At 42.6% G+C, this 14096-nt stretch overlaps 1 protein-coding gene across 1 annotated transcript in view; it reads right to left on the reverse strand.

The window, feature by feature from the left end:
- The window catches only part of LOC308102587 (MAM domain-containing glycosylphosphatidylinositol anchor protein 2), a gene marked incomplete at both ends in the record, with an annotated part of 464799 nt that overhangs the window by 84761 nt on the left and 365942 nt on the right, over nt 1-14096 (reverse strand). The window contains 1 exon segment of the mRNA XM_080452356.1: nt 7757-7905. Coding sequence (XP_080308482.1) covers nt 7757-7905 — 149 coding nt within the window.

Consider the following 14096-nt stretch of genomic DNA (forward strand, 5'->3'; position numbering starts at 1 on the left):
CTTTTACTTGTAACTGAGTATTTCTACATTGCAGTATTGACACTTTTACTTAAGTAGAAAATGTGAGTACTTTTTTCACCATTGCATTTAGGGTGGGCAAAATGTCGGCCGCACAATTTATCTATGTTGTCGGAGGAGCACTTTTTTTTTTCTCGCCTCTGTACGCTTCTGGAGTCAACTGTGACCGTGATGGGTGATCGGCGTATATACGCCATCGGGACAAGGGTGTACGTCAGGACAGGACGGCCCGTGACAGTGACAGGTGAGGTGATTTGTGCTCCTCCGTGATTGGCGGGCCCCTGCTGCACACGGCGTGGCTCTCTCATCCGGAGCTTTCAATCCGCCTTTTAGACCCTGACTGTCTCTCAGCACGGGGACGCCGCTGGCCCATTACCAGTGGTGGAAAAAAGTACAAAAATGTTTTACTAAAAGTATCAATACTGCAATGTAGAAATACTCTGTTACAAGTGAAAGTCCGGAATTAAAAATGTACTTGAGTAAAAGTATTGGTATCACAAATGTGCTTAAAGTACCAAAAGTATAAAGTACTCATTATGCCGAATGTCCCGTTTCACGAGTTTTCAAATGTATAACAATCTTTTGAAAATAGCAGATCTACAAGCTCACAATGCGTCGAAGTGGCTGAAGTGGTTAATGTGTGTTTTTGTATTAATAAACAAAATCTACAAAGTAACTAGTAACTAAAGTTTTCAAATAATTGTAGTGGAGTAACACGTACAATATTTGCCTCTGAGATGTAGTGGAGTAAAAAAAGTAAAACTATAAACAATTGGAAATACTTTAGTGAAGTAAAATGACCTCAAAATTGTATTGTACAGTACTTAAGTAAATGTACTTGGTTACTTTCCACCACAGGCCGATGACACCCTGGCTGTCTCTCATGACGGGCATTAAGGTCTCTGGCAGGGTCTCACAGCATTCATTCATTCTGAGGCCGTGAGGGAAAAATCATAATGATTCTCCTCTCGGTCGGGGGACGGAGCGGTTATGGAGGGGCCGCATGGTGCCGGCTCTAAAAAATAGAGTGAGAGCCGTGTCTCGCTGTGTGTGTGTGTGTGTGTGTGTGTGTGTGTGTGTGTGTGTGTGTGTGTGTGTGTGTGTGTGTGTGTGTGTGTGTGTGTGCTGTCATTACTGCAACACTTTCCGTGTCTCAGTCAGTCCATGGGCAGAGCTACCAATTTATTTATTTGCGATTGAATCCTCTCCTCCAGTGTTGGCAGATTTTCCAAGATAAATAAGCAACCAGGGTCTATAAAAACAAGCCCCAAAATAAGTCACTATAATAGGCCACATGAGCACTTTAAACCTATATGCATCGGATGTTTGAAAATAGCTGATCTACAAGCTCAATCGCGGTGCGACGCGTTGACAAATACATATTCATCTGGGGGTCCTTGAAATGAAAATTTCAACAAGCCCAATTACGCAACTACATTTTACAAACGAGCCCAAAAAACGCAACCCGCAACTACCAATAATTTACAAGCAACTCCACAGAAAAATAAGCCCAAAGTCGCTTATAATAAGCAGACAAGGCAACACTGCTCTCCTCCCACTCACTTCTCACTCTGCTGCCCTTATTTCTTCTCTTTCTCTATTCTACCTACTTCTCACTCTCTTTCATCCCCGGTGCTCAATTATACCCTCTCTCCATCATCTATTTTTCTCTAACATTATCCCCTCCCCCTCCCCCTCTCCCTCTCCCTCTCTCTCTCTCTCTCTCTCTCCCCCCCCCCCCCCCCCCCCACCTCGGTGAGAGAGAGATAAAGATCTCAGCACTGTTTAAACAAAAGGAACAGTAAAGAGCAGAGGTTAAATCGATCATGGAGGGTATTAAGTATAAAAAAAGTACCTATCTAAAACATGCAGTAAATGCTGTGGACAGATCAGTACATCTCCACCCTAAAGCATGAGAGTTCTTTCATCTTAGCCAGTGGTTCTCAAGGACCCCCAAAATGATATGTATTTGGCCATGGACCCCCAGCTCAAACATATTTTGTGACAGGGACCTCCAGAAGCAAAGATTTGAGTTAAAAAAAAGCAAAACATAAGAGAAAGACATTAGCCAAACATAGTAGATCTACAAGATGTACTGTTGTGAGATTTGGGGTAGACAGGAAGAAAGCCGTCCAAGGACACTCCAAGGTGTGTTTCTCAAAGAATAGTGTGTTTAAGTTGTTAAAGAGGTTGAACTGTCACTGATCTAAGTCAACGGAGGTGTTGTTGTTATCAGTGGTGGAAAGAGTACTCACATTTTTTACTTAAGTAAAAGTATCAATCCTGCAATATAGAAATTCTCTGTTACAAGTAAAAGTCCGGAATTCAAAATGCACTTGAGTAAAAGTACAAAAGTATTGGCATCAAAATGTACTTAAAGTACCAAGAGTATAAAGTACTCATTATGCAGAAGGTCCCATTTCACAAGTTTTCAAATGTATCAAATCTTTTGAAAATAGCAGTTCTACAAACTCACAATGCGTCGCATCGCGACGCATGTGAGCTTGTAGATCTGCTATTTTTAAACAGCCGAAATGTATATAGGGTTGAAGTGGTTAATGTTTGTTTTGTAATAATAATCCAAATCTACAAAGTAGTAACTAAAGTTTTCAAATAAATGTAGTGGAGTAAAAGTACAATATTTGGATCCGAGATGTAGTGGAGTTGTAAGTAAAAGTATTGGAAATTGGAAATACTCAAGTAAAGTACAAATACCTCAAAATTGTACTTAAGTACAGTACTTGAGTAAATGTACTTACAGTAGTTACTTTACACCACTGTTGTTATGTCACAGAGGCAGGGAATACGGGCCTGCAGCACAGTGTATTTCCTCTCGAGGCATCATCAATGGCAAGCAGCGGAAAAAAGTAAAAAGCTATTCTTGCAAACGTTGCTTTTCTCAAAGAAAAGTAGAACAGGTGGAGATGTTCTCCCGTTCGTAAAAAAAACAACAACAAAAAAGTGTGGGGGGAAGATTAAAACGTCAATGCGATTGCTGGAAATTACCGGGGGGACCACTTTCAAGCTGTTGCCGTCTTAATCTGTGAAACGGGCGAAAAAGGCAGAACCGCGGCTTGGAAACGGGGAATGTTAGATAAAGTGTATTCCCTGGCAAGTGGGTCCATGAATGCAAGCGAAAGCCTGGCACGTACGGCGTGCCAGCCCAGCACGGTCTAACGGGTTTCCCACGGAGGATAAATTGCATGCAACGCAACATCATTTATTACCGAAACACTGCCGACCGAGATAGGCTGACAGAAGAAATCATTGCGCTCCACAAACAAGACTAGGTTTTTCCCCCAAAACCTCAATTCCTTGAGGAGTGTCGCGTGAAACAAATATGAAATTATATTAATTACAGGAAAACACTGGAGCTGTCAGGGTAAGGCTCACTCATTCACTGAGCCGAATGGGGGACGGATTTAGCGCTGCATTGACATGCGATTTTTCTCAAACTGGCCAACAAAAAGGCGTCTTTTTCCCATCTAAAACTATAAACATGTGCATCAGCACTCACCTTGTCATCTTTTCGGATGATTACTTTCACCTAAGAGGCTTCAAAACATCAACATTATAACAACAATAATCCAGGTCAGGGGTCTTTCAACAGGGGGTCTGGGACCCCTACGGGGTCCTCAGAATTTGTACAGGGGGGGCCGCCAAATCTCTGTGTGATAGGAACTTTTTGTTTGCGATACATTAAAACCACTTCAACCCTATAGCATCCCTATTCTGAGGGGACTATTAGCCTAAAAAAAAGCTGATCTACAAGCTCACATCGCCTCGCGCTGCGAGGTGTTGTGAGCTTGTAGATCAGCTATTTTCAGAGCCAAAGGTCAAGTTTACCAAGGCTATTTACAGAGCCAAAAGTCAAGTTTACCAAATATTGAGGGTTTAAGTGGTTAAACGCCTGAACATACACAATAACATATAATTATAATAATAATTATAAAAACGTATTAATATACAATATAAAGTGTAAACAAACCAAAAAAACACTGATTGGTAAGTGTTGTCAAACAAGTCTATGAAGCTATCTATGAAAATGTTTATACAATATAGTGTGTGTGTGGGGGGGGTCCATGCTTCATCTCTCTCTCAGCTAAGGGGTCCTCCTTGGCGTGAAAAACGTTGAAGACCCCTGATCTAGGTTGTCGATGGTATACAACAGCTCCCTTTTTCTAATCTCGGTCAACACATTCTCACACCAAATGGGTGACAAGTCGGGACAGGATTTGACCACGTGTCGCCCGTTTGACATGACGGGACACGACGCGGCGACTGACAGTTCTGTCGCTTCACATTTCGACGAGGACAAGAGGATTTTGCGATGCCAAGCCATGTCGGTATGCAAGTCAAACGGCTCTGAGCCATCATCATCAGATGCAGGTTTTGCACCGCTCTGCACGGGGGGCCGCCGGGCACTCGATTGCCTAAACTTAAAGCAGTGGTTCTCAATTTTTTCAGGCTGTGACCCCCAAAAAAATCATATTAAATTAACTCATTCCCTGCCTAGAACGTAAAAAACGTAATTATTTCCAATTACCAATTCTGCCAAGAACGTAAAAAACGTAATTTTGATAATACTTTGATTTTATAAAGATCTCACCGTCCTTCATCTCTCGTAGTGATACATTTCATTGTAACACCACCGGATACGGAAATGACGTCAATCGAAGATTTCCATTTCCGCCTGCCGCCTGTTTAAATCTTCCCCTTAAACGGCATTATCTCGGCTTTGTTTTTCTTCGCCATGAAACGCTGTTTAGAAACGCTGTTTAGAAACTTCTACTAATGGAAAATGGAATGTCGCGGATTGAAAATTTCTTCTCTGGGCCACTCACACAACTACCCTGTGTGTCTACAAACAGTTGAACACGCGATCATAAGGGATTTAGCAAGGTCTGTGGCGAGGTGGAAAAGTAAGTGAGCTGTCCATTCACATGGCGATACATGGTGTTTTTACACTGGGCTGCAGGAGAGAGACTCCGACCTGATCGGAATGTTTGTTGTCTGAGCGGCGTGCACGTATCGCCGGTGTGTTTAGAAACGATTGGACTTGCGATCATAATGAATGAAGTGACATTTTGTTTAAAACACTAAATCGCTGGCAGTGGGCAAACACAGCCAGAAATAAGTCTGGCAGTGAATGAGTTAACGCCCTACATGATCATACTACGACTTCACACGAAAGCATCAAAAGTAGCAGATCCGCAAGCTCGAAAGCTTGTATACCTTTTGAGCTTGTAGATCTGCTACTTTTGATACTTTTGAATTTGAATGCTGAAAAGTAACAGTTTTGGACATACAGTATGCGGTTTCCACCCGACAGAGACAATTATGTCGGTTCCCCACCCCAGTGGAGTCAGACCAAGCCCCCAGAACCGAGAGGGAGCAGAGAAGCCAAATGGACATGGTGGCCGTTCATAGGTACTGCAGCTTAATACGGCTGGGGCCAATGGGCTCGATTCACGAGCTTGCTTACGAGGTTGCGTACGGGGCTGCGCACGGAGATGACACTACTGCACATGCGAGATGACGCGCCGAGGCCCCAGATAGGCCCCGCCCGTCACATTTCCCAACCCGGAAGAAGAGGTGAAAACTGGGTGAAAAGGGCGTATGCGCTGGATGAGCAACTCTATACAAGTGAATGACAGACAGACAGACAGACAGACAGACAGACAGACAGACAGACAGACAGACAGAGGTATAGATGCAGAAACAAATAACAGGGACTGCCATGTTTTTTTTCTCTGCCATCCATCCTTTGCTGCCTGGCTTGCCATCACCTGAAGTAACAGGTAAACAGGAGCTGTTCTCTCTCTCTCCTCTCCTCTCTGTGGATGGAGAGGAGCCCATGAATGAACCGTTGACCGGGAGCAGAAATTATTCAATGAAAGAAAGGGAGAAAAGAAGAGAGAGAATAATAAAATGGGGACCTGGCTTGGCTCAGCTGGCTGGCTGCCCCCTGAAAGATTGTTTGGGAGTCAGGTCCATTCCCACCCGCAAAAAAAACAAAAACAAAAGATAGGCGGAAAGAAAAAAACTAAACAAAAACCACAAAGAAAATAGACAGAAAAATAGAGGTCGAGACAACCAATGGATCGGTGAACACTGCACAACACTCTTCAAATAGAAAAGATGTCAAAACAAACAGAGAGGGTGGAAAGACTGCAGACTTGTTTTATCTGTGTCGGGCCTGAATAATACATTATCGTCTCTGTCGGGTGGAAACCTCATATGTTCCAAAACTGTTACCTTTCAGGATTCACATTCAAAAGCATCAAAAGTAGCAGATCTGCAAGCTCGAGCTTGCAGATCTGCTACTTTTGATGCTTTTGAATGTGACGCCGTAGTATGATCAAGTAGGGTGTTATTAATTCATGAAAAAAACACAAAAAGGTAGAATATGGAGATATGTCATTGCCCGACAGCAATGACATAATACTGAATGGCTATAGGACTACATACACTACATATTACTGCACTGTATGTGTGTAATAATAATAATTATAATAACTTTATTTATAAAGCGCCTTTCAAAAACAAGTTACAAAGTGCTTTACAATAACAACAGTTAATATTCAATACAAATCAGAAATGTATCGCATAAATAGTACACCAGTTCATAATCTAAAAAAAGGCTATGCGATAGAGGTGAGTTTTTAGAAGAGATTTGAAAGAGGACACTGAGTTTTCCTGCCGGAGGTCCCCGGGCAGCGTTCCACAGCCGAGGGGCCCGAACGGCAAAAGCCTGGTCGCCCTTTGTGACAAGGCGAGACTTTGGTACCGTCAATAAGGCCCTGCTGGATGATCTCAGGCAGCGGCCTGGCTTATAAGGAGTTAAAAGATCACAGATATAGGCAGGATTTAAAAACAAGCCGTAAAATCTTAAAATCAATTCTAAAACTCACAGGTAACCAGTGAAGGGCCACAAGGGCTGGTGTAACGTGCTCTCTTTGTGTGGGTCAGGAGTCTGGCAGCTGCTATATCAGTTGCAGTTGAATATTTCGCTTCCTGATACCTGAATAAAGTGCATTGCAATAGTCAAGTCTGGAGGAGACTTTCACTCATAGCATTCGTAGGATCAAATGAGCAGAGCTCCTCTCCAAAAGTTAAACTATAGCATATAGAGGCGCATAACCCCAAAGTCTGCATAATAGTTGGGGTTGTGCAGTGCACATTCCCCTGGTTATGTATGGACCATAGACCGTAAAAAAAATATGGACAGCGTCACACCATTGGTTTCTACAGACCGTAAAGCCTATTTTGCAGCGATTTCAAATCCACCATCTTTCTATAATCCGGTTGATATCTGCTCCGAAATGCAAATGGAAATAAATACTATTGGCTGAAACCGCAGTGATTGCGGGTCTTCACTCTGTAGAACCAGTAGAAACCCTAGAAGCATACCCTACTTTATCATTAATTTCAAAATAAATGGGACCATCATTTACCAAAACGCATAATCATGGTGATTGAAAGAAGACTTTAAACTATAGCGACTGGAAGCATATAGTATTCATGACAATGTTTATTAAGGTAATAAAATCAAGTGTAAAGTTTGGCCAAAAACCCATCCGCTTCAATGGAGCCTAATTGCTTCTGCAACCAGCAGGGGTGGTAAAAAAAATAAAAAAAAACACTCGCACATTTTCTATATAGCCTCAATTTACAAGCCGGATGCTAGCCCCTGGAGACGGATAGACAGAGAAAGACACACAGCGTCCTACTGTACCTGTCTGATGCCCAGCCTGTAGGCCACGATGCGGTCCACAGCAGCAGGGTTCATCTGGGTCCACTGCAGCTTGAAGCCGTAGACCCTGGGTCTGTTCTGCCACAGAGGGCTGTAGGTGTCATAGTAGAACTCTGGGGCGTAGGCCTTACCTGGAACACACACACACACACACACACACACACACACACACACACACACACACACACACACACACACACTTAAAATACATTTACGTTTCTCAAAAATGTTCATGTCAAGGACCCCCAAATGTATTTGACCCCCATCTGAAAAGGTCTTATACCCAGGGACCCCCAGAGGAAATGTATTCATAATTTTCCAAACATCTTACCACGACTTTAAAAAAAAAAGAAATGTCTCTTTAGGCGCTCTGTACATCTTAGATATTTTTAAAATATTTTTGAAAAATAGCAGATGTACAAGCTTGCAGTGCGGCACAAAGTGACGCGCTGCAAGCTTGTAGATCTGGTATTTTTGAAAAGCTGAACATACATATGGATATTGTGGTTAAAATGATTATGATGCTACGCTAACTCCTTTAGCTTGGGTTCAAGTTTTCAAATGTATACAAATCTTTTGAATATAGCAGATATATAAACTCACAATGCGTCACATCACGTGGTTAATGTATGTTTTGTAATAATAATCAAAATCTACAAAGTAACTACTAGTAACTAAAGTTTTCAAATAATTGTAGTGGAGTAGAAGTATAATATTTGCCTCTAAGATGTAGTGCAGTAGAAGTAAAAGTATTGGAAATTGGATATACTCAAGTAAAGTAAAACTACCTCAAAATTGTACAGTACTTGAATACTTGTACTTAGTTACTTTCCACCACTGCTGATGATGTTACACGTTTCATATTATATGGGAACGTCAAGTCTCCAAAAAAAAAAGGACTTGTCATTTTGCCTGGATTTCTGACAGTTGAGGCTGATTTTTAATTGGAGCCAAGGACACGAACCTCTTTCAAAGCATCTCTTATTATAATTACTGTCTCACTTTAAAGCAGAGATGCTTTACAGACACCAGACCATCAAGATGACGGGAAGATGGTGAAATAGCTTGAAAGGTCATTTGGAGTGTGACTGTATCTCAATATGTGGCGTATAGGTCATAGGTCGTAGGTCGCTGAGAGGACACGTTTTCAGTTTTGCGGAATGTAGGAAACAAGCTGTAGGAAAAAAACTGATGCTAATATAATTTGTGATAAAAAATATTCAGGGATAGGCCTACATATAATTACAAATCAACTGTCAACAAGCTTTTTTTTTTTTTTTTTTTTTTTTTTAATGCTGCCTCATGCTGTGAATTGCTTAAGTTGTATAATGGCTCCTGAAACTCCAAACAAATCATGTAAAATGCACCGTTACATATATACAGCTACAAGTTATTTCCCTCTCTCTACAACCTACTGTACTCACAGTACAGTACTATATCTTGAAGAACGCTGACAAACTCATTCTCCCTAAAACTACAATGCGAGTCTACCATCAGACTGTTGAACAAGGCAGGAATGACCACCGTCTGTCATCAGGTTGGCCTTGGACTTTTGCCTCCCTCATGGACCTACTATTATTTATACCAGTAAAGCAACCTTTTGTGGACTGTGTGGTTGAACTTGCCGATACTCTGCACCTTAAAAGGGATAGTTCACCCCCAAAAATACTTTTTTTCTATCGATTAGTCACCCCATGAGAGAATTCATGGATATTTTGTTGTTTTTGTTGCATTCCTAAGCCAATAATTTGATGACCGGCAGCGGTTCCGGTAGGAGACACAAAGAGTCTCCTTTGTGTTAGGAATGTGACAAAAACTAAAAAATATCCATGAATTCAAGTGTCCATGGGGTGACTAATCGATAGAATAAAAGTTATTTTTTGGGTGAACTATTTTTGCAACGCACTGATACTCTTCTTGCACTAATGTCATGAACAGTATACCAGCTATGCTCACGCACCTTAATTCTAAACCTCACGTAAGCTACATAATGTTTGGATGGATATACCATGGGTAAATATGTAGATACCTTGTTGTCTCTTTTTGATTCCTTCTTTTTCTTCCTCCCTTGACCCCCCCCCCCCCTTCTTTCTTTTCATTCTCTTTCTGGAAACAATCAAAAACAACGTAGATCTTGCACAAAAACTAATTTCGCCCACTGTTTTACAGCTGTAAACCTGTGATGTGACATTAAAGATGATTCTGATTCTGAAAGCCCCACCCGCTAGAGGCTGTGCTGCTCCTTTAAGGGTATAGAGTGTTTGAAGAAACACAAACAGGGGTCACAACAATGACGTTACCCTCAGAGCCACCGCCGCTAGCAAGCACGACTAAAGAGGATCGTAACAATGGTTTCTCGTTTGATCTTGGGAGTTGTTCCTGCTTTTATTTTTTTACACTTCACTTTCATTTCTAACAGTGATGATGAACCCCCATTCAACAGGGGACTGGCCTCGATTGGCCCTGTATTCATCAAAGTTCCTGGAGACAGGACGTTCGGAGTCCTCAGATTGTCGCCGCGTACAATCATAGCTGTAGCCAAAAGCTGCTGCCTTTGTCCATCTGGGTAAATGGAAGCTGGAGGCCAACAGAGTCCAATCACAACATTCACATGACTGAGAGAGAGAGAGAGAGAGAGAGAAAGAGAGAGAGAGAGAGAGAGAGAGAGAGAGAGAGAGAGAGAGAGAGAGAGAGAGAGAGAGAGAGAGAGAAATAACGCTATTCACCCCCATGAATCAAGAAATTAAAAATGGTTGCCTGGATAACAGCCAGATTTCTGACACCCAAAAGCAGTTTGGGTTGGATCTGAATCCAGGCTGTTTTCTTTTTTAATTGGAGTCAAGGACACAAACCCTTTTCAAAGCATCTATTACAAACCTGGCATTTGGGTGCTGTTGTAATTTGGGAGGCAGAAGCTGATTGGTCGGTTGCATCGCCTGATTGCAGACTGAGAGTTTGGATAAGGAGCTGGGCGGGTACACTCCTACTTGGTGAATATTAGTTTTAATTACAGTAAAGTAATAGTAGCAATGCACACAATACAGAAACACTGTGTTAAACGTCCTGTATTCAAATGTGTGCTCGAGCACAAAGTACAAAAGTATTGGCATTAAAATGCTGAATGAGGTTTCTGTCGGGTGGAAACCTCCATGTCCAAAAGCTCAAAACGCTTGCAGATCTGCTACTTTTGATGTTTTTGTGTGACGCTGTAGTAGCCTATGTTCAAGTATTAATTTACGATTTACGAATTACGAAAAGTACAAATATGGAGATAAGAGGTTTCTGCGCGACAGCAACAATGTAGTAGATTTCACAATCAGGACTGTAATTGTCCTCACCAGGTGTGTGTGTGTGTGTGTGTGTGTGTGTGTGTGTGTGTGTGTGTGTGTGTGTGTGTGTGTGTGTGTGTGTGTGTGTGTGTGTGTGTGTGTGTGTGTGTGTGTGTGTGTGTCTGTCTCTGTCTGTCTGTTTGCGTGCAGTTAATCTTGGTCACGACTAGACTGATCAGCGTCAAACGTTGCAGGCCTACTGGCAGTATGGCAGTAGGCCATGGAAGAAGACACTCCAACCCAAATTGTTCAAATCAGCCTCGGGAAGCTTTGCGTTTTTTTTGTCTACATAACTCTTGAACCGTAAGGTCATACAATTAAAAGAATGTTCCCCCCCCTGAAAGGAAAGCCAATCAATAGAATAATCACTAAAGACAATAATCAATAGTTGCTAATGACTTAACCCCCCCCCCCAAAAAAATAAAATAACGAAATAGAGGGGGACGCCAGCTTGAAAGTGGTTGGGAGGGAGTCTCGCTGCAGCTTGACATTATAACCAAGTGTGGAAGATGTACTAACTATAACCACACTGGGCTGACGATGTCTGCCTGCCTTGCCTTGCCTGGCAATTTGCACAGCAGAAGCTGTCAGGCCAGTTTATGTCACTGATGACTTAGAACGGCTCGTATCCTCCCAGACACTTTCAACGCTCCCCAGAGAACGAACCGCACAGTCCCCCCCCTTGGGCTCACAAGTGTTGAACACGTACTAGGCTCTCCATTAGGCTCCACTTCATTTGACCGGGAGGCGGGCGAGGCGCCCCCCACCCCCAGCCCCCACTCAAGAGGAGGAGGGGAAAAAAAACACAACCTGAAGACAGTGTGTTAAGGTCAGTGGTTCAAAGGGGACATGTCTGGTTCTAATGGCTGCCATGTCGCCCACTGTACTGCAGGCTAACAGTGCGTTATGTCGGATGGATATTAGCATATCGTCGCTGTCAGGCAGAAAAACCTTGTGCTGTAACTGTCCAAAACGGTTACTTTTCAGGACATGCAAAAAAAAGAAAACGGTGTTCCTAGAACTCGACTAACCCCTGCTCATTATGCTATAGGGTGGGATGGCTCAGGGGTAGAGGACAGCAACTTGCAATGGGCCTGGTCTTCAATATACTCAACGGACCACTATGGTTTACTGTGGTCTACACGCACACACACACACACACGCACGCATGCACGCACAAACGTACACACACAACAATTGACATTTGACAGTCATTTTATAGATGCCACTTTTAAGGCCGTTTGAGACGGGGAGCGAGTGGTGCGGGCGTTCTCGCTTGGATCAGCGGGGATCGCGCCGCGATCCATCGTTGCTTTGTCCTCCTACGCGTAGCGGGAAAAAAAGCAAATAATCGCCCGTCTCTCATTGAAAATGAATTACTAAGGCGCGTCACTCGCTCTCCGTCTGAAGCGGCCTTTACCTTAATTTTTGCTGCCACTTTTCACTCTATAACCCCCGGAGCCTGAGTTATGCTTCGTTGCACGCTGAGCTACATAATGTAAGCTCAGAATGCGTCATCGTAGCGCAACGCGTGTTACAGAAATGTTCTGCCTTTTCCCGGGAATACAATGTGACACATTTGATTTCCATTTGAAATGCATGTTATCACACCTACGGAAACTATTACATTTACAGAGAACGTGATATAGGCCTACATACTGTAGAAGGACTCCATACAATCTGCCAGGAAAATTGGCCCCACAATGTCTATTTCTCAAATTATACTATATTACAGCACTTGAGGGGACAATTCACCCACATAAGAATAGTAATATAATGCACAGGCACACACACACGCACACGCACACGCACACACACACACACACACACACACACACACACACACACACACACACACACAGTGTCTCTGAGATGTGAAGTCCAGGAGCCAAACTTCCATTTACAGAAGACATTACATTTCATGGGCAGGGAATGGGATTCCTGCCTTGGGCCTCATGAATGTATCTTTCTACATAATTATGTACAATGTGTAAAGTTATCACTCACACCAGCTATAATAACAATAATGTTTTAAAAAATCCACTAGGTTCCTCTAGGGCAGTGGTTCGCAAACTGGCGGTCGGGACCCCCAAGGGGCGTCCCCAAATTATTATCCCCAGATGATTAAATTAATGTGCAACATTGTTTTCTCACTCAACAGTAAACAAACAGTATAAGTACACAGGGTATCTGCAAATTTCTAAAGTTACAATTTAAGGACATTTTTAATACCAAATTCTACCAAATATTACGTAAGAAAGAGGCAAACATTGTGAAAATAGCCGATCTACAAGTTCACATTGTGAGCTTGCAGTTCGGCTATTTTAACAATATATGTCTGTGGAACCGAGGCAAACTAAATGTAATGCCTACAATTCCAAGTACTTGTCAGGGTGGAGGGGTCCCCAGTTCAAATATGATTATTCGGGAGGGGTCGTGGCCTGAAAAGTTTCGGAACCTTTGCTTTAGGGGGGAAATCATGATTAGTCGTTTCATTCCACCTCTCGGCTGGTTTGATCAATTCTAATAATCGTCCGTGATAATAAGTCAAAATCAGCAACCGGGGGCCCCCGTTTTGTTCCGAATTTTACACAATAAATCAGGTTAATGATGCATTGCATTTGTTTGGACAGCGGGCTACAGATCGCGGGGCATTTACACGGATAGAGCTGTTTAAAAAACAATATTCTAATCCGGCGAAGAGGGACGCTCATTCATCAACTGGATAAAATCATTTGGCTGAGGAAGAAAAAGTGGGTTGGGGAAGTGAGAGAAATCTAATGACACCCTAATGAAAAGATGTTTTAACATATTGCTGTGTCCTTATGATCCATTTGCAAGTGCCTGCTGTGGAAATGGATATTAAACGCAGCTATTCCAAACGTGGTTCTTAAAGTGGGGTAACCAGGGACTCTCAGAGTTACTTAGTGTTGCTGCGTTCACTTCACACTGGCAGATACAAAAGATTCAAAGATACAAAGCTATAGCATTGT

The sequence above is a fragment of the Gymnoscopelus braueri genome, assembly GCF_963280865.1.
Source record: "Gymnoscopelus braueri genome assembly, chromosome: 16".
Classification (NCBI taxonomy): Eukaryota; Metazoa; Chordata; class Actinopteri; order Myctophiformes; family Myctophidae; genus Gymnoscopelus; species Gymnoscopelus braueri.